Genomic DNA, 22,417 nt, shown 5'->3' on the forward strand with positions numbered 1-22,417 from the left:
GGATAGCTGGTGTAGTATTATTAGACAGAGTTATGTCTTTGATGCTTTAAGGGTTTCTGATGTCTGACAATTTCCACATTCATGAAGGCAAAAGAAAGATCTTATTTCTACTTCTATTTCTTTTTGCTTATCCTGAGTCTTTTTGCAGCAGGAAGAATCATTTTAAAAAGCATTTGCAACATAGCCACTATTGCTGATACAATTTTTGTCCTGACAGGAGCTTTATAATGATAAAAATAGAGGGCTCAGTGTCCTGTGTCACTATAAACTGATTTTTTTCCATGCTTAGTTCATATCTTCTGATAGAAAGTGGGTTATAAAGAAAGACCATATACCACATGATATTAACACAGGAATGTGACAGTAATGTTCAGATGTCAGTCTAAAAAATAAGGGAACAAGGATTAAAATGTTAAGTCTAATTATTGCAGAATGTATTTTTGGAGAGCTGTTTGCAAATTGTGCTATCCGTGTGTCTTTGCCTTCAGCGTGAATGGTAATTTAAAGCCAGAAGCTGAAACAGTACTCTTTACATGTCTGTTTTCTTGGGACTTAATAATCAGTCCTGCCCTTTGGAAAATAATAGAGCTGCTTTTGTGGGATCTGGTTTCTTTCACAAATATTCAGGAGAGAGTTTTATTATTGTATGGAAGCTGCATCTACAAACACATCGGACATACTGTGTGTATAAATACAAATTGTTCCTACAGTCTTTCCCTTCCATAAATCCTTGGTCATGTTGGCTAAGCCCCACGTACATGGGATGTGAGAAGCAGAACTGTCTTCCTTGCAGCCTAGTGAGGATTGGTTTGATAACCAGACTTTTGCCTTCTGTTTGTTTGTTTGTTTTTGTTTGTTTGTTTGTTTGTTTGTTTTGTCATCAAGGAAGTGTTTTGCTGAGTGTGTAGCAGGAGGGGAAGCAAAGTGGAGCAGGGCAGTTGGTGGAAGCCCACTGAACACCCCCCCTTGCTCTGCACCCCATTACCCAGGAGCACAGCAGGAGGTTGCCCAGGAGGAGCCACTGCTGTAACAACTGGTATGGGGTTTTAGCCACCTGCTCTACGATGGGACAGAGTATAAGACACATCCTCTGTCCTCTTCTGTTACCCCTGCTGCATGGAGCACTGAGGTATCAGTGTTATTCCTGGCTGCTGCCTGAGGATGTGAGCAAGGAAAAGGTTCCTTCTCATCAACACAAGGAAATGCAGAAAGGAGCCCTGAGCTATAAAGTATCGTCACTGTGCAAAGACCATCCTGAGATCAGCCAGCTGTTGTTTGTTGATCAGGGGCACCATGCATTTCTCAGCACTACTATAGCTCTGATATTAATATCCATATTTTCAAAACATGTACATTAGTCCTCATCTTTAGTGACTGGCGTTTTCAAATGTAAGCAGTTTGGGATCGTTGGCTTGCAAGAAAGAATAATTTCCAGCAATAAAATAGATGTATTGTATGCTGTCATAGTGGATGATCCACAAGCAGATTAGTTACCGAAATGAGTAAAGACATGTTTTTTCACGTATTATGTTCCATAAAAAGATGTATGACTTCAAGAGACCTGAAAGATTGACCTGAAAGTTTGCATTAACAGAAACATCGACAGCATTTCAACACTACTGTAAGAGATATTCTGTAGCAACTTAAATATTTTTATCAAGACTATAAATTGCCTTAAATTTCCAGAATTTCCTGCTACTGGCTAAAAACATCCATACAAAAATGACCTCGGAAATCCAAGAGTTCTCACTTGATAGAGCCTGTAGACCTCAAATGACCTGAAATGGCAAAGAGGTCTGTCCAGATATGTACAATCTAACCAGCATATATTACCATCCACTGGTGCAAGAGATCGCTTTTAAAACCAGAGCACGCTTGGACAGTCATCCAAATGTATCTTTCAATAAGTTTGCATTTCACTGCCTAATTATAAATGTAGCTGCATTAATGTGCGAGTTTCTTCATGCTTGCATGTTGGATTGCTATCAAGATGAATTACCCATGCTAGCATCCCTGTAACTCTTTCATAAAAACAAAATTTGAATAAAAGTTGAGGTATTTCTTACAAGAAAATGGCCGTGTAACTGGCTGTGAGAGTGAACAATTTTGCATTAACAATTAATTTCCGATCAGAATAAGAAAAAAGGAGAGGTTAAACATAGCAGGTGTCTTTATTCATACATTGATGTGGCACATGAGAGTAATGACATGTTCATGTCATTACTTTTTCTGCCAGATCTAGGTTGTAATTTTGGACTGAGTTGGGTGAGCTTGAAATACAGAGCCAGACACTAATTCCAGGTTTGATGATTAGGACACCCATAAGCAGAGAGGTATTGTAAAGTTCACGTCCCTGTTGCTATATGAAGTGGAGAGGGTCAGATAACTGAGATTAAAGCACAAAAACAAAATCACGTCAGCACCAGGATTCAGTGGACTGGAACCGTGTTCCAGCAAGGCAGAGACAGTGCTTCTGCCTGGCTTGCAAAACACGCTTGTGCGCACTAAGCGACTGCTAGTCTGCGTGCACGTATGTTTCCCCCTTACTTCTTTTTCTTTTTTTGAGGGCTTCTGTATCATCCTGATGTGGAATGGGGAAAAATCTGGAATGGTAGAGAAACTCAGGAGCTAAAAAAGTATCTTGAACAATTCTGTTTACAGAAACTCCTCTCTTCCTCATGCTCACTCCTGGAATTAATTTGGGCTAGCCACTGTTCACTTGGGATCTATTTTACATTAAGTAATATTTACAAGTTTACTTTTCATCTGTTTGCCTTTGTTTGGATAATGTTAATACAGATGAAGATTCAAGCCAGGATAGAAAAGAATGCAGGAGAATAAATAGAGCACATGGAAGATTTTTCTTCATAATTTTAAATACCGATTTCCCTGAGCTCTAACCTCCAAAATGCTTGTAGACAGGCTGACCAGCAAAGACCTTTTCAACAGTGCTTTAGGTATAATTTTAAAAAAATTCTTCCTTTCCATCCTCCTCAAGAGGGATGGACTCAACAGAAATTTATGGGATGAACTTTGCATCCCAGTTAGTCAATTTGGTTTTGCAATATTTTTTAACATATTTTACGAGACCTTACCTCTTGTTGAATTTGTAGAAAGCAAGGTCTGGTTTTTTTGTTGTTGTTGTTATTTGTTTGTTTGTTTTTTTTTGTTCTCTCTCTTCTCTCAATCATATAACACTATAAGAATAAACAGGATTTATGCTCAAAAGAAGGGCATTTGAAGTTCAGTTTTCTTCTCTCCTGTAGCAGGATAGGTGATACAAATGGGAGAGGGATGGTCTGCAATGGAAGTAACCTGAAGTCATCAGTTTGTGTCTCTCTCTCTTGGTTTGATAAATTCACCAGTGTGGACCCCTAGCTTGTATATTGTTTGTTTGGTGAAAACTGTGGTATTAATAGCAAGAAGTCAAAAGCTGTATTGCTGCTCCTTGTTAAGTTCATTCTCCTTACAGCATAAATACAAATTTTGTTTCTGACATAATCATAGGCATCATTATCTGTAGGTGAGATGGATAAATATGAACACTAGCACCGTTCATTAAAGCAATGGGGGTGCAGATTCATATGTAATATGTAAGAAAAATTTTAAGAAATATTGAAGAAACTACAGAGGATAGCTTATGCTTGCCTCACCACTAACAATGGGATGGGTTCAGAACTCTCCTTCTAACAGGTAAATTGTCCAGCCTCTTTGTAAAGGCTTGCACTTTAATGAAGATCATAAAACCTCCTAGGAAGCTTTCCTAGTGCGTCAATACCCTTAAAATTAGAAACTTTCTTATTTCTAATCTAATCTTTTTTACATAGCCATAAGCTTACAGCTTTCTGACTCATTGACTTTGGTCTCAGGGGACAGATTATTCCCTTCCCTTCCCTTCCCTTCCCTTCCCTTCCCTTCCCTTCCCTTCCCTTCCCTTCCCTTCCCTTCCCTTCCCTTCCCTTCCCTTCCCTTCTCTTTCCTTTTTCTTTCCTTTTCTTTCCTTTCCTTTTCTTTTCTTTTCTTTTTTCTTTTCTTTTCTTTTCTTTTCTTTTCTTTTCTTTTCTTTTCTTTTCTTTTCTTTTCTTTTCTTTTTTCTTTTTTTTTTCTTTTCCTTTCCTTTCCTTTCCTTTCCTTTCCTTTCCTTTCCTTTCCTTTCCTTTCCTTTCCTTTCCTTTCCTTTCCTTTCCTTTCCTTTCCTTTCCTTTCCTTTTTCTTCCCCCAAGCAGCTTTTTACATGCTTGAAGGCTGGTATTATTTCTCACTCAGCTTTATCTTTAAGCTGTCAAATCATCCTGTCTTTTCCATTGAGCCTCCCACACCCACACCTCTGATGGTTGCTCTTTGCAGATCATTGCCATTTGGCGATGTTCTCCTCTCGACATCCATGTTTTGATCATTCTTGATAGCAGAGAGGCTGCAGTGGCTCCCGGTGAGGGTACTGCTCCCTGCCTAGCAAAAGTAACCCCACCAGTAGCCCGTCGTCACCGCTGTCCTTCGGCCCTGCAGGGCTCGGGGCCTGGTGGGGCCATCGGCTCGTTGTCCTCTGGCTTCGCTGGTGGACATGGGCCCCAGTCGCTAGATGGCACCAGCTGCACGCTGGACCGGAGAAATAACACCAACAGGACGAGTTACCACTGGGGGAAGTTGGTCTCTTGCTAGAAACATATGGATGAACTATTTGTATAACAAACATGTATGCATGTAGGTAGGTTTTATTTCCAGAAGCTGTGCAGGCTTCTTAGAGATAAATAAATCTCTTTTTACCACTTCTCACTGCGGTGTCTATGTATAACATGACATAACATAACATTAACAATTTAAGCTCTCTAGGTCTCCTCCTAGTAGCCTTTCTTTGTACAGCTTCTTGTTAATATTTCTTTACTATGCGAGAACTGGAAATAATGTTTTGAAGTCCCATCTAAGGACTGGTTTTATGAAGCACTGTAGGCCAAATGCATGAACCATACTTGGTATATTCATGATTTGAGGGGAGAACTGTATTAATAGTATAGATAGTGGAGAAAAAAAAAAAAAAAAAAAAAAAAAAAAAAAAAAAAACAGGCAATAAGAGTTTAATTATATGGAACAAAAGGTCTTGGTAACCTTAACAGAAGAGGGTTGTACATCACCTACAGTAGAAGGTGTTATTGAAATGTGCAAGTTAGAGAAATCATAAGATCACAGCACAGAAGATGAGTAACAAATTTTTTTTGGTATATAGGTTAATATTATAGATGAGAGGTGAGTGACCTGCTACAGCCTTCCTTATAGTCAGACTCTTCTATATTGCCTTTTAATTTCTCATATGGTTAAAAATGCCTCCTTTTAGATTTACTTCTTCCCCAAACCCAACTGTTTTGGTACTTGTTGCTTACAGGTTTCTGTTGCCCATCTGGTTGTTGCTGAAGTGTAGATGTGACATCTATACAGAAATGTTAGGTAACCAGCAGAATTTGAGTCTACATATAGCTCTTGGTCTGTCTGGACCCATTTGAAAAGTTTGCAATTATAGACTTTGAGATTGAAAGTAGTACCATTTCTTATTGTTAGTGTGAAGTTTCCTGGGAGACAAGAAAATATTATCTCCAGTTTTCAGAAAAATATGACTTTTTTTCAACATGTGGACATATATGTATGTGTGTGTGTGCAGTGTGCATACAGTATGTATGCGTATGTATGTAGATATACATATATGAGCTATGTGGTACTGCTGCTTCCAATAAAAATATTTATGAGAAATTCAACTCCATTCTTACTATGATAAGTGCCTGATGTATCTGTTGCATTCAAAGCTTCAAAAAGTGTTTGAGTTTCTCTCTGGAGCCATTTTCGTTTGAGATCTACAGAAAAGGTGATACGATAACTTGTAACATCTTCTTGGTGGAGCTGGACAGCTGAGTAGGACTTTTAGTTTGTTTAAGTTTGTCAGCGACCTGTACTTTCATTATAAAATATCTATAGTCTGTACTTTATTTCTTCATTATGCACTTCATTTCAACATCAATTGTAGCAGCATGTTTCAGCCAAGCCAATGGACTCAAGTAAGCCCCATCAGCTGTATAAATGAAAATATATTCTGATATTTGACTTCTCATCAAATTAGGTGCTAGCATTTCTTTTTGACCACAGCAACATCCTATACAGATCCCACTTACCACCTTGTATCTTTCACTATTTGGTTGAATAAAACCATTTCCTCCTTCTGTCCTAAATTGTTTTGCGTATTTTCATGATGTGTTTACCAGGGAATGTATTTTAAAGTTGTGTGAGTTGACCCTAGGTATAGTCTAACAGACATAAAGTATGCAAAGTTTGTTGGAAAAAATGTATTTGGTGCAAATAGTTATTGTGTATTTTGTATAAATCTACAAAAATAATCTTAATCATATTGCAATGGGAAAGAGCAATTTTATATAACAAATGAATGCATAAGGATCAGTAGCTTCATCATCTTGACTAAGCAGCATAGGCTAAGATGGGGATTTCTGGAATATTTAAGATAATTTCCCACTGGTAGGTTGTCTCACGAGAAATATTAACACTATGGTAATATTTCTATAGCAAATGACCCATATAAAGCTTTAATAGGAGAAAAAGGTGGATTTTGTTGCTTTGCATAATAACTGTATGACCTGTCTTGTACTTTCAAGAATAGGTAACCAATAAGAAGGCATTCTGAACCATGGAACAAAATCAGATTTTTCTACTTGTAGAATACTCACTTTTGAAGACATTCACACATTGCTGCAGGGATTATGGTATCATGGAGAATCAGATAGATTTTACCGAATATGCTTCTCCAACAAAGGGTAGTTGCCTTTGCATGGATTTAGTACTTACTCAGTGGGCTGCAAGAGTGTTATTAAACAAGAATTGTTATCAAATGCATTTATTTTTATTTATTTATTTACTGTTTGATAAATCTGATCTGTTACATTGCAAACTAGCATGGCAATGTAAAGGAAGTGAATTATTTTAAGAAAGAGATAATTTCCTCTCAAATTTTACAAGGGATCCTGTTCTGTCTTCAAGGTAGATCCTTCCTGCTTTGTATTGTACTGTGGAAACACTAATGTGTTGGTGTAAATATTAACATATAACCAGAAGGAAAAGAAAAAACAACCAAAGAAATGCATACAAAACCATGGAAGGTCATTCAAACTGTATATATAGTCACCTTTCAAACAATAACATGCATTAGTGTTCCTCATGAAGTCAGGCTACAAATTCTGCCACATTGCCACATACCATGTAATTCTGATGACTTTTTTTATTTGTACTGTTAGTACAAAAAAAAAAAAAAAAAGTGAAGTGTTGTTATGTGTTACTACAAGAAGGGATCTGCAACTATGGGATGAGACAGGAAATCTACTCTGCAAGCAAGACAAGGACTGCAGGCTGTGGCTAAGCCTGGCAATAGGAGAGCAAAGTAAAAGTGGTCTGGGCGAATCTCAGCCATTTGAAAACTCTAATAAGAACTGATAATATAGGAAAATAGTCTGGCTTTCTCTCCCAGTGTCTATGGACCTCAACAAGAGACAAGAATTTGACTGTGGTATTGCACTCCTAAGAGGCTTGGCCGTTCTGTAGCAAGGTCACTGAATCCTGCTAACTGGGGTAGCTACAGTGGCAATGGAGCCTGCCCACTGCTATCAGCTCACAACAGCCCTTTCTTCTCATGTGGCCCGTTGCCAGCAAGTCATGCAGCTTAGCTGGGTGATGGATGTACTTGGGAGATGAGGAGGCAGGACTAGCAAGAGGGTGAAGATTAGAGGCAGATTGAGTGGGGTTGCTATCTTCTTTGAGCCAGGAAATGGTAGTTTTTAAGCATGCTTAAGAGGCTTCAGGAAAAACACAGCATATTTTCAAGAAAAGATCCGGTCTCACCTTTAATCTGACTTTGACTACAGCAAGCCCTGAAAGCTGCAGCTTTGCTGTTTGGTGCTGGCTGTTGTAGATCTTCGATCTGTGGTGAACCACGGATAGTAGACTGGGGGGAGGGAGGCTGTTCAGTTAAGAGATGACAGAGAAGCAACAACATCTAATCTTGAAACTCTGTCTTCTATTTAAATATAGCTAAGGGTCATGTGCTGTTTCTGGCAGCCTTTGACATGGGAATCTCACCTCAGAAACATGAGAATGGGAAGGAACATAGTGGTGCCTTCCTCAATATATCAGCCAAGGAGTAACAACAGCTTCTCTTGGCTTCCTTAGGAGAATTTCTAGTCATTCAGCCTCCTTTTAGTTTGAAACCTATCTTTAGCTCCCGAAGGATTTTAATTTTTGCAGTAAGCTTCTCATAGGCCACAGGAGTAGAAAATGAGTAGAAGAGGAAGTGGCCCATGAAATGTTTGAAGAGATGGTGTTTTGTGTGAGTTCTACTGAAGTGTTTTGCTCACTATATTAAATATTTATATAGCCCTGCAGTCACTATTAATCCAAGTAGTCATGTTTTCCCTAGCCCACCATGAATTCTTACCTTATAGTCACCCCCTTGAAATTAATCAAGGTGAACATATGGAGTTGTCACCACTGGAAAATAGTTTATTATTCTAGCAAACAAAATATTTTAGTAATTCTATTTCTGTCTGACCAAAGCTGGATGTTGCTAAAAATATTTGGAAGGTTGATATTACATGACCTGTAAACATTTGCTTTTGCAACTACACAGGTAAAAGAAAATCAATAATCAGACTATTTCCTCTGGTAATATGTGATTTCTACAAAACTGAAGTGTTAGATGCAAAGAGTTTATTTTGTGATCATAAATAACCTTACTTTTCTGAGAACATCAGAGGAAGAGTTTTCTGTTTAATTTGATATGGCATACTGATGCATGTTCTTTGGGAAAGCATTATTAATGTGCTACAATTTGTCCTTTTAGTACTAGTCTGTTTTTCATTTCCTAGCTCCTCTCTTCTGTCTGATTTCTGTCATTTTTTTCCCTTCTCTTTCCCTTTCCTTACCACTTGTACATCCAAGAGTGGTTTGAAAGATACTCTCTTCTGTAAGCAGCCATTCATATATCCAGGCATACAAGTTAATTCTTAGCTTTGACAAGCATGGCTTCATCCTACTCCAAGTTCAGCCTTGTGATGGGCAGCAACCCACCTCGATATGATTCCAAATTCCTGGTCTCTGATGGCCAACCCAGACATACTCCTTTTTTTCTTCTCTATCTTCATTGAAACACTACTTTCCTCTTTTTCTCACTTGAGTTTAGTATCATAATACTAGTATTTCCATTGACTCCAAATTCAGTACCCTCTTTTCACCTCTGCTCCTAGTTAACTAAGAGGTGTAAATAGCTAGTATTTTTCCTATCTGAACTGGACCAGGTTGCTTTAACTCTTTGGCCTGTTAAGGAACTGCAGTCTTAGGTAAGGAATTGAGACGATTGTACGGCACAATAAAGTACAGATTATTTTACATCTGTCACATTTCTTTTTTGCTCTTATGATACTTCCCTCCTATCTTCCAGGACTCACATCCTTTTATTCTGTTTTTAAACATCCCTGTCTTCTGGGGGAAAGAGAGGGATGATTGATCTCTTCCTGTTGCTCCCTGTTCTTGCAATCTGCCTGAGCCCAGGATTCCAGAATATAACTGCATTTTACCCCATTATCCCAACTTTACACTTTTCTCTGCTTTCTTATCTTGGTTTATGCTAACATTTCCTTCCCTCTGTCTCTCTTTTCATTTCTGCTGCTCCTCCTACTTCATCTTAAATGAAAGGAAGAGAAGAGGACTTGTCTAATGTTATTTTAACCATCATCTCTTTTCTCCTCTACCTGCTTACATTAGTTGAAATGTAAATTCTCTTGCAAGTTCTTCTGTAATGAGGGTTGTTTTCTTGTGTATCTGCTGAACCTCATGTTAGTTGTTGAAAATGTTTATTTAGAGAAGAAAAAAAGCCAACAGCAATAGTCAAAGAAGTGTATTTCTGCTCACTCTAAAAACACTGGAAAAACAATATACAACATAGTGGAAAGCAGTATACAGTAAATATAGTTGTCTGCATCATCATTTATTGAAGATTTTATTTCAACTCCACTCTGTTTATCAAATAAACAACTGTTACGTACAAGGCTACATTCAGACTATAGTTAGGAAAGAGGTGTAAGTTGGTACTCACGTCAGAGTTGCAGAGAATCTGACTATGGATATTGATAGCTAAGCTATCAAATTGCCCTTGAATTTAAAAGAGAAAAAAGTCACATTCCCAAATACTACTTACATTGTAAGAGAAGGTTAGTTATAAAAGCCACTAAATACAAGCTACAAATTGGCAGCTGAAAGTTTATTTTTCTTGGCTGAATTCTAGGGATTTTTTCAGCCTCATACCTCTCTGCTTAGCTAAATCATATAAATAGTGGTTGAATTCTTTTATATTCAATCAAATAGCTGCCCCTTAGAAGCAGTGACAATCGCCCAAAACACACTGTGCTTCTGTGTTTTAGTTCTGGAATGAAACTTTGCCAGAAATGTACTTCTTAAACATTTGTCTCTTTTATAAACCAAATAACAGTTAAGAGATGAAAACTGCATTGTCCCAGACATGGAGCCCAAAGGAGTCAAGAGCCAGTGGGGTGTAAACTGACCCTGCCAAAGAGAAGTGCTGTAATAAAGAGCACAAGTGAAATCAAAAACTGTGTTTCCCCAAATAGATGTACTATATTGGAACATCAAACTGTAGGCTTCAGTAATGTAATTTTATGACTGTATTAGAGAAAGGCAGTTGAATTAAAGAGCGCATTAATTGTCTGTGCTGTGCTGGAGGACTTCTGCTTGTCCCTGCAACAACTGCGCAAGCTCTTTCTGAGTTTGGTCTGGGGGTTGCATTTCCAGCTGTATACAATTCCTGTCACGCTTATTATCGCAGCTGTATTACACACAGTTAAGCTATATGGCAAGAAGGTGCAAAGAACATCTTGATCAATCAACAGTGTCAGATTAGACAAGAAAAACAAACCTCAAACTAGACACTAAAAGATCTTATGGTACTATACATAGAGGAAGTTATATTACTTTGAAAACATGACATGAAGTAGATCTGATAAGAGGCTCTGAAGCAATTTCTGGCAGTGTTTTAACATGTGGCAGTTCTAGACAACTTTAATTGTTTATATTTCTGTCTCCTGCTTAAAAGTGAAATATATTTTCTGAAAATATATTTAATGGACTGCAAAGACAATTAGTATTTTTGAAAGCATATTTGGAAGATGATTATAAATCTCTGCAGAGGTTAATTGCTAATTTGTTATCCTAGGCTGTATTTCAGAGAATTCACATAGACTTAAAGTTGTTTAACAACAAGATTGGAAATTGAAAAACTGCATTTGTTCCATGGCAACACAGAGCAGACATCTATAAATTACAAAGTAGTACATAAAATGCATAGGCATTTTCTTCCTGCTCCACATCATTAGATTAAGTTTTATTTAAAAAGCCCAGTCAGATGAATATATTGATTGTGATGTTGATTATAACGGTCTTCTTGATTCCATTTTTGTTATGGTGGTTTTTTTTTGTTTTATTTTGTTTTCTACAGTTGGAGAAAGTGTTTATACAGCCAAAGAGCCAGAGATTACTTTGGTATATGTACCATATCTGAAAATTATATAGAAACACTTGAGGTAAAAGCTGGGACATTTGTTTTGTTATTGTTGTTTTGCTCTCACTGATTTGTGAGCAGGTATTAATACATGTCAATATCCATATAACTACATAGTAAGTGGTATTCATAAAATAGATAAAAAGAAAGATTTTGTTTTAGACACTTTGCAGATAGCGAGTGGTCAATTGTAGATCTGGTGGTCACCGTAAATCCCTTGTTTTGATACGGTGAATTTGAGGGCCACCAAAGCTTCTCTAAAGGGTGCTCATAGTTCCATTTTTAAAGAGTATTTTGATACTTGGATGGTCTACAAGAATTACTGCAGGCTAGAGACATGACTTATTTCTTAAGAATGGCGCTTGTCTGAAGAATTACTTTTCTGCTTTTCAGAATGAGAGTTGTATGTTTGTATGCACAAAACCACACTCATTAGCACTAACTTACTTTCTCTTCTCCTGTGTTGGCTCCAGTAAAATTACTTCTTTTTTGATTGCTTACTAACTTTTTGTTCAGTAGAGTTTTCTTATTAATTTTATGGTTTGATTATGCCTTATAAAAAATAAAGTACAACGTATGGCATAGTGGTAGCATTTCCTTAGGAAAAAATGCTTCATTTCTCACTGTCAAATCATTCCATTTGACTGTGGGGGCTTAACATGATGCTCTTTCTCTATCGTGCTTAAACGTTCACAATTATTTTTGGCAACAAGGTGCCTGTGGCTCTGTTGTCCTCCTCCTCAACGACAGCTCTTGGTGTCAGATAATGAGCAAGATTTTCAGCTTTTATTCCATCTGGATTTCAGTAAAATCTTGCAAGCTTTGGTGCAAGATTGTAAGTCTATACTCAACCAAACTGTATTCACCAGACTCAATAGTATGTTAGGAATTAAGTTAAATCTATTTTCCTGACCCAAGTCGACCTAATTACAGTACAGTGTGCTTTAATGAGGGTTCTTCCAAAGTATCTCTGTCTCATACAGCAAAGAGCCAGAAGCAAACTTCAAATGCCCATGTCAAGAACTGATTCATTGTCTGCCTGCAATTAACAATTGGGCTTAAGGATCTAGATAGAAAACTAGAATAAGACTCTCTTTCACCTCATTTGTTGAATCCAAAGTTGTTGACCTTTTACACTTCAGATGTAACAAAAAAAAAAAAAATCACAGATTTATCAGGCAGATAAATCACAGAGCATGGAGAAAGAACATAGTGTTCTTTAAATTTACTCAAAGTGTGTAAATTAGATACACATCAAAGAAGAGTCCACTCAGAGTGGGAGGCGTTTGATAAGGAAAAAAACAACAAAGTGTGTCCAGCAGTAAAGTTCATATCTTTTTCACATTAGGGGAAAAATAATGATGGATAACTACATATATAAATGAATGTTAACATCTTTCTTCAAATGTTTGAGCCTGTGAGAGCCAAAGTCAAACCTACTTAGTGTGTGTCCCCATTCATTCTTGTGTAATGTGCATATTCCACACAAAAAAAAAGAGAGAAAGAATAAAAATTGTCATTACGTAGCACATTAAATACAATTGCTAATGATAATTCTGGGGAAAAAAAAAATGCATTTTCTGCTACTAAAAACTATATTGCTCACCCCAAACAGTATTCACATTCCAGGAAAGAGGGGCAAGAAACACCACAGGAAACTTTCCTTGGTAAATCTGCTTTGTTTAATAAAAAATGAAATGAAATGAAATGAAATGAAATGAAATGAAATGAAATGAAATGAAATGAAATAATAAAATAAAATAAAATAAAATAAAATAAAATAAAATAAAATAAAATAAAATAAAATAAAATAAAATAAAATAAAATAATAAAATATTTGTTCTTGGCTAGCTGTCAAGATAAATGTCATGGCATCCCGTAATGCTAGGTGCAGGCATGCTTATATCCCCCAGTAAAGTCTGTTACACGTCCTGACGTAAATACTATGAAAAACTGAAAAAGTGACCTGGTTAGAAGTTGATAGATTTTGGTTGAGGGATTTTCCTCTTATTTAGCAGCCTACTCGGCAACTTTTGGAAGGGAATCTGTCAAGTCACAGTACAGAATAAGACATTTTTACCTCCTGTCTAGCTGTAGTGATAACAGCCAATTTAAAACTTCTTCTGGGAGACATTTTTCCTGCTATCTTTAGATGTTTGAATGTGTAACTCATGAAATAGTATTACATTTAAAACTTGGTATATTTCTTTCAGTCTCTCTTTGATACTACTGTTTCAACCATACGTGTTCTCTCTTTCATTAAATAGTTGAAGTTCAAGTGGTTTAAATCTTATTTTTTCAAACTTGAGAATAGCATTACTCACATACCAGAAGGCTAAGTAATGTCTGGGATTTATTAAATCGTTCAGCAAAGTTGACCACAGACAGTTGCATATAGAACAAATGCTAGAAAAAAAAATAATCTTGTGTTGGTGATGTTTATTACACTATAGCACATGCAGACTGAAAGCCACACACTTGGTATCATTTCTATCTATATAATTACTATGTTTCTTTTTAGACCTTTAACTAGCTTGACATTTTTGGTTACAGAAAGTTTGAGCACAGAGGAAATACGTAGTCTTAAGTCGTAGGAATGATGCAAAAAAAAAAGGTAACTTTAATGTTAATTTGACAACTAACTTGGTACATCTTTATTTGACATGATATTAATGAATGTATTTGCAAAATTCTGTTTCTGCTATGTTTAGCAAAAAGAGCGTTACTGATGTTGGAAAATGTATCATTTTTTTTTTCTTTGCATCTGTTCCTAGTATTCCACATACCTGTGACTTTTGCCAGCTTGTTTTATCAGCCTTTCGCAGAAAAAATGCTAGTTGTGAAAACTGCAAGAATATTAACATGAATGTTATTCATCAGACAATGCTAAAATAAAGCATAAGAAACTGAACAGATGTTCTTGGGGATTTTGTATCCCTACAATTTTCTGAACAAACATTAAACTAATTTTAAAATCACAAACTTGCTATCCAAAATTTGAGCAAAGGCAACAGAAAGTCATTATTTGTTGTGTAAGATATCACCTGTAACTTAGGCATTATTTACTCTTGTAAGTAAAAGAATATCAAATAAAGTAACTGTGAAAATTCCATAATAGAAAAGCCATTACCAACTTATTTCTGCTACAACATATCCTTTTGGTTTCTTTGTTTTTTGTTTATATTGAGTTACAACCAAGGGAAATTTTTAAACTTTGCTTTGCCTTTTTAAATCCTATTGTTTGCACATAAAAGGATATTTGTTGTGTGGATTAAGTGGTTTATGAGCAGGATTGGTTAATGCATAATTTTGTTCTATTTTTTAGAAGAATGTGGGATGTATTTCCCAGAAGTGAAAAATCATCCAGACAAATACTTACAAAGATGTCCCGAGTCTGTAAAAAAGTGGCTAAAACAACTGAAGAGTGCTGGGAAGATTCTGCTATTAATTACCAGTTCTCACAGTGACTATTGCAGGCTCCTGTGTGAATATATTCTTGGGTAAGTGAAATGTCCTTTTCAAATTATATTAGACAGACATCAACTGGAGATAAGGCTGAGATATAGAGAAGTTAATTTGACTTTGTTTATGTGTTGTAAATCATTTGGATATGAGGTTTCTGTTGGGTCTGTCTCTAGACAGAGTGTAACAGCTACTCAGTACAAACCTCAGTTCATTTCTGAGTCTGTGAGCTGTATCTGACCCACAGCATGCTTACATCCTACATCTTTTCTGGGCATCATAATGGGTTTAAAGATGTCAGGGAATATCTTTCAGGCCAACATATAACTGAGGACATCATCTGAATTTTTGCTACATTGTCTGTGCCTCTCCAGTGATGAGCTTAAGTAGTAGCAATATTTCAGTTCCTTGCATCAAACGTGCACAGAAAACCTTACAAATACTTCTTCCTAACAACGTCTTCCACGTGATGTTTGTTCATTAGGAATGTGTATTTGCAGATCACAGCAGAAGAGATAAAACTTTGCAGTTGGTTGAGACTTGCAGTTGCTGATGACAACAATTACTTTACGTCTGTAATTTTAAGAACATGACTGGTCAAGCAGAATTCAGTGAAATGCAGCCAGAACTACCACTTACACCCCTAGAAAGGAATTAATCAGCGATGCTAATAGCTAGGTGGGTGACATGGTGAGACTATTCAATAAGTGAATCAAAGGAACAAAGTAGTGCAATGTGAGCCAACCTTGGCTCTCCGGATATGCAGGAGAACAGCAAAGTGAATACAGCAGCACAGTAAGAAAACCTCAGGTAAGGTGAAAATCAGAGCAACCTCCCAGAACCAGTCCCACCAGTATCACCTCTCTTTTGTACTGTCTGGGCTAAATGCTAAATGGAGCATCAACTGTGTCAGTTCTCAATGCATTGCATGTACATTTTATTTATTTATTTATTCATTCGAGTGTGAAATCTACTTCCTTTCAAAAAGTAATTCTCCTGTTAAGTAAGATTTTTGTGAATTAGCTTTTTGATGTAGATCTGTCTAGTGTGTTTCTGAATGAAATTTTGATACCAAACTAAAATCATTGGCCACATGTAATGATTTTGGATTTCTTTTCCTTGGTGAATTATGTTTCATAAGTTTTAAGGCATCTGTAGAGATTCTGTTAGTAGGCAGTAAGAAAGGTAGCAGAGAGGATTGCTTGCCTTTCAAAAGGCAGAAGAGATGTTCCACTAAAAAAAATACGAGATCCCTTGTCTCTTTCCTCATGAGTCTAAGATATTCTACAGTGTTTACTACCATCACGTTTTTCAGTGACTCATGCAAAATAGCTTCCAAAACACATCTTCTGGAGGACTGAGTACTCCGCTGTCCATTAAATCTTACTGTTGTGTTATTTTTTTTTTTACTGAAAATAATTCTGAACTTTCTATTCTTGTTGTTTATTCAATGTCTCTTGTATCAAATGATGAGAATCTACTGTCCCTTGCTGTTTTTTCTGATACTGGAATATATCCTAGATTCATGTCTGTTATCTATTGCCTCAGCCTTAATTTTGCCAGAGTAACTGCATTTTATTTTTTACAGCAACATGAATTTCTTTTTTAAATTTCTTTTTTTCTTTTTTACAGCAACATGAATTTATTTTTTACAGTACATGAATTTCTTCCATGTACTCCTTTATTACATTTCTTTCCCTACTTCTTTTCAATTAATCAATATTATAATATTACCTCCAAAACAATAAAAATAAATAAATAAAGATGAACATGAAAAATGGAGATGCATGTGAATTTTCAACCTCTTTCCTATCTTGGAACTGTTAACTTTTTGGCAGTTTCTTGAAAAAGTTCCCCCTTGGCTAAGAAATTGCTGTCCACATAAAATCAGCAGTGGGAAATACTTGCTTAAGTGTATCATTTACTGTTTAAAGAGCAAAGTATCCCTGTTGCTTTCATCTGACCAAGTTGTCCTTAAACTGAAAGTCATTTCGGTAAGGAACAGGAAGTGTAGGAGAAAATCTGGTTTTGAGATAAAATAAGAACTGTTTTCCAGCCAGATCATACACATACTGCTGGGATCCATGTATAAGGTATGTAAGCCTACTGAAGCAAGTACAAGTTCATTCACGCAAGTAGCAATATCATGGTGTGACTTTTCAGGCTTACCTACAATAAAAACATTTGTCAACGTAGTTGAATGTTACAGTGTTATCAGGAGCACACCTAAAGCTAAGTCTATTCATAGGCACTGAAGCAGCATGTCATTTCACCTTTTCATCAGTATTAGCCATTTAAAAGCTATGAATTTTTAAAGCTGGGGATTTTGACACCCTCTGTGGTTAGCAGAGAGAAAACATTGGGCATCATCCTTAACAATTCATTCTGTACCATAAAATAATGTCTGAAATGAATAGAATGAATTGCCTTCTAAGGGTGTGGATAGTTCCCCATTGGCTCTGTATTGACCATTAGCAGTGAATTCAGCATGCTACTTTTAGATAGCTTTATGTGAGTTATGTGAGATACATCCTACTCTTTGACTACTACTGTAACCACAGGCCACCATTCCAATCACAAACAGTAACTGGAACAAATTTTGTCATGAATAATGTTACACAGTAATGTAAAAACAGGTGTAGGTACTCATAAAATCAGTAGCTTTGCACATGAAATTTAACAAGATTCAAAAACAGCCACAGATAACATCTCTCCCCACAAAACATTTTTTCTTCAACAAATCAAGAAAAAGTTAACCAAATCTTGTGAAAGACTAATTTCTGTTTCAAATGTTTTACACAAAGAACTAGTTATTGTTCCCACAAGTCTTCATCATACTCCTGAAATGTTGGCTTTATTTTGAAAGTTCATGCTTAATTTACCTGTTGAAACGTCATTTGTGCCAAACGTTATGAATGAAAAGCTTCTGTTGATACTTAAGCACAAAAGCTATGTCTGTTTGTTAAGCTTCTGGATACTCCAAATAATTTGTTACTCTTTATCTTTAAAAGAAAGAAAATTAAACAACACTAAAATTTCACTGGAGGAAGGAAATATAAAGACATTTTAAGGCTGAAATGTAATTTAGAGAATAAAATAAAAATTCATAGGTAACCTCATAGGGAGACCATTCTTGAATTTAGTTATCTCAGTCTCATGGAAAATTGTAGATTATTTGAAAATGACACGGTTAGCTAGATTTTTTTTTCCAATAAGCTTCTTCAATTGTTGATAATATTTTAGTGCTTCTATTTATCCTGGACTTGCCATCTGTGAATTCTGTGTTCCTTGCAAGAGTATTCATCATTTTTTAGATGTTATAGATAATACAGTCACACAAGCAAAGAAACATTTCTACTAAAGTAAAATACATGTCACAAACTGGAAATGTTTACATTTTCCAATATTGAAAAAATAATCACGCTTTAAGCAACATTTGCCTGATTTTATATTTTAGTAACTTCAAAACCTGCTGGTAAGCATTATTTTTATTATTTCTTGCTATAGCTCCCAGATGGATGATATAATAAATGAGGTCTTAGAATAAAGAAGACCCTTCCTAGAATAGGAATAACCGGCACCTCAAGAAATAGTTCATCTCATGGTAGGATAGATATCATGAAATTAAGTATACTACACAAAGCTATAGAAAATCAGACTTCATTGCTTGACATATGAAGATATGCAGACATATCTTCTCAGAACAATATGACTGCTAGTAAAGGCTGTTAGGTAGAAAGTTCATGAGTACTGAATGAGCAATAAAGCTTTACGGGTTTATACAGGTTTTATACAACAGATACAGATACCAGATTAAATGTTCTTCTGTATGTGGTATCTTTAGTTGTTCTAACCTCTCTATACCCAGGATAAAGCTCTTATATGAGCGCTGAAGGGGCTCTGTGAGGGGCCAAAAGGAGCTTTAACTTCTTCCCACAGGCTCCCCAGCGTGAGGGAAGGAGAAGAAAGAAGGCAGAAAAAAAAGTGTCCCCTTTTCCCAGACTGACAGAAGCAATGCTCTTTGATCCCTGGTGGCCTTAGTGTTTCTCAGAGTTGAGATGTGGAGCTTTTAAGAGCTTTCTGCTCAAACTGGGAGAGAGTAAGGATTAGCGTCCAGAAACTTCTATTCTTCACAGTTTCAACTGGGGAAATATTTTAATAAGACAAATCAACAAGAAGGCCTGGATTGCTCCACAGATGCAAGATGGAAGTCATATCAGAGAAAATACTCCATTAAACAAAGTGTTTAGAAACAAGGGTGAGGCCATAATCACCTTGGACCCAGCACACCACTCCAAGCAGGTCCTGCAAGAATTAGCTCTGGTTGTTACAGTCTCAAAAGTTCAGAGTTCAACAGAAGAGAAATGTGAAATTTTCAGTCTAGGCACCCTTTCCATTACAGATAACTCATTTCAGTTAAAAAAAATAAAACAAAACTGTTTCCCTCTCACAATCAGAGATCAGTGGTTAAAAACTGTAGGACACTCTGCTGGAAATGGAAAGAGAGGACAGAAATGGTGTAATTAGGATTTTTTGTAGTATATGGAACCCCTAAATCCAGATTTAGAAGAATATATTTCTAAGAAATTCCCTTTGTAAGTAAATCACTTGACTTCATGTATTCATGTTTTATAAAGAAAACCCCTTTTTACACCCTTCCGTATATCTGTAGTTATGCTGTCACCTGAGATCAAACTATATCATCTGTTACATTTTGTCCTGATATTTCAAAACTCCCTGGTCCAAGAAACTTCTTTTTACAAATAATTAACAATCCTGAAGGTACAGTATTGTGGGTTCTCAGTCCAGCTGTCCTTTCAGTTTTAACTACATCAGTACAGAAGAGCAGCAGTGACACTGAACAAACATCAGAAAAAAAAAAAAAAAGTGTCAGAAGATTCCTTAGTGATTTTTTGTTGTTGTTGTTGTTATTTTCTTAAGTCTTTTTATAAGTATATAAGTATATTAATATACTTAAGTATATTTAGTGGCATCTTAGCTAATTTAATTTCCTTTGATTTCTAGGAATGATTTTGAAGAGTATTTTGACATTGTGATCACAAACGCTTTAAAACCTGGTTTCTTTTCCCATACCCCAAACCAAAGACCTTTCCGAACTCTTGGTAAGTAGCAGTCATGATTCCCTTCTCATTTGCTTACATCTGTCAAAAAAAAAAAAAAAAAAAAGTGAGAGGACAGAAACAGACTAATCACTTAGACAACATATTTTGAAAACGTGTCTCAGTAATCCAGCTAGCAACTTTTGAACCTGTTGGCTTGTTTCAGTAAATTTAATAGACAGGCAAAAAAAATTCTGTGCAAACAAGGCAGGAAGAGAGGAAAAAGCAGTTAAAATTCAAATGGATTCTACACAAGACTCTTCTAGAGATAGTAGTAAAAAAAATTCTTAAGACTGAGGAGCACTGAGAAATTAATTACAATGAAAAGGCAGAGCTGTGACTAATTTAAAATGGTATTGAGGCTCAGATATTGCAATATTAATGAAAAATTAAGAATAATTTTCTTTATTGTGCTGACAAGATCATACTCAGAAAATCAAGTTTAGTTCTGGTAAAAAAAAAAAACATACTAAAAACATTTGAAGAATTTAAAGGAAGTTCAAAGAACAGTACAAATAAAATTGCAATGTTAAAGGAAACGATTTATGATGGAAACCTGACGGTATTAAATGTGTATTTTGGCTAAATCACAACAGAGTAGGCAAAAAGGAAGTGCCCCTGTACTCAATTTAATTAAAACATTCTGAAGCGTTTGGCATGTTTGAGAACCTAATGCTGTCCATTAGGTAATTAAGGTTGTAACAAAAGCCATTGACAAGAACAGTATGTGTTGAACTACAAATAACAATAGAAACATGGCTGAAGCCAGTTATTTTTTCCACATTTTAGTAAATATCCCGATGATTAAAGGCTACCTGAAAATGAATCTTATATCCAAAATAGCATAAGTCAGCATATATTGAACTGTGTTTTAGCATTTTATGACAGGAAAATCAGCTATTCCAGCCCAAAATAAATTTTGCCTGTGGAACCTTTATAGTAAGAGTAAAACAATATATATGGAAATATATATATTGAAACTGAATTTTAATGTTTGATCTATTTATATAGGAAAGTAAGTAACATAAATGTTAAATGTAATTTTTAAAGGTTTAGTACAACTAGGAAATTGCAAGTTGACAATTTTAGAATAAATAAACTCAGGAGGGAAACTATTTGAAACTATTCCTATGAAATGAGAATAAAAAGTAAAAACAAAGTGTGAAAAAGGCTCAGTTCTGTAAATATTTTATTTAATTTCATAGCATGAAAACTGAAAATAAGACATAATCCACTTCGGATATTTTTAAACAATCTTATTAGCCTCATTTCCTAAGGAAATCCTGCTGTGTCTCTCTGTCAGTAATCCAGCTAGTAACTTTTGAACCTGTTGGCCAGTTTCAGTAAATTTAATAGACAGGCAAAAAGTTTTCTGTGCAAACAAGGTTAGAAGAGAGGAAAAAGTCTCCATTAAGAAATATAGTGTAGAATTAGTTTCATCACATTATTAGATTAGTACCAATTTTCATGAAGCTGTTACTTTCTTATGCATTTAAACAGGAACAGTGTTCCCTAGAGACCTCTTACTAGCTTGCTGTTTTTCATTCACTTTGTATTTTAACATTACAAAGAGACTCAAGTGAGGGTTGGTCACTCAGTGTGTATGCTGCAAAATTACTGCAAAATAAAGTGTGATTAATTACTGCAAAATAAAGTGTAGTTTCAGTTCTGGAGACCTGACTATATAAAAAGATAAGTGATAGATATCTAAATATATCTAAGCAATCATTAGATAAATAATTACTATTAACTTGTTAGTGGGCATCTTTTTAATAAACTTGTACCCAATGAATAGTAAATGGTTTGTTCTGAAAGACCAATCTGAACATTCAAAGCAAAGAATTATGCATATAGGCATATGCATAATTACGCATGACAGGCTTTTGGAGACACAGTTTGAAATAGTGAAGAGCTTGTTTAAGAGTACATGAAGTTTTAACCACCAAAATAGGAATAATCATATAAGAAAATGACCAAAATAATATGTTTTTATAATGAATCTTTTGTTGCTGTCCCTCTGTGTTCCTTGCAACAAACCTACAGCTTCAGGACAGGCATTGATAACTTCACACAGTTGCAACAGATGCCAAGAAACACAACTCATTTCTAAAACAGTGCATGGGGGAGTTTCTGATACTTTTTTTTTTTTTTTGAGCTGGATTTACAATTTCCAATGTGTTGCTTCATTTCAGAACTACTGAAAATTCCAAATTTCATCTAG

At 35.7% G+C, this 22,417-nt stretch overlaps 1 protein-coding gene across 3 annotated transcripts in view; it reads left to right on the plus strand.

The window, feature by feature from the left end:
* Window positions 1–22,417, plus strand: part of LOC309876805 (dermatan-sulfate epimerase) — a 196,191-nt gene that overhangs the window by 83,510 nt on the left and 90,264 nt on the right. For all 3 annotated transcript variants that reach the window (XM_082757540.1, XM_082757538.1, XM_082757539.1), the window contains exons 7-8: window positions 14,940–15,114; window positions 20,102–20,199. In XM_082757540.1, the coding sequence (XP_082613666.1) occupies window positions 14,940–15,114; window positions 20,102–20,199 (273 nt within the window). The remainder of the gene's footprint in view (window positions 1–14,939; window positions 15,115–20,101; window positions 20,200–22,417) is intronic.

Source organism: Aythya marila (genome assembly GCF_965140915.1).
Source record: "Aythya marila genome assembly, chromosome: 3".
Lineage (NCBI taxonomy): Eukaryota > Metazoa > Chordata > Aves > Anseriformes > Anatidae > Aythya > Aythya marila.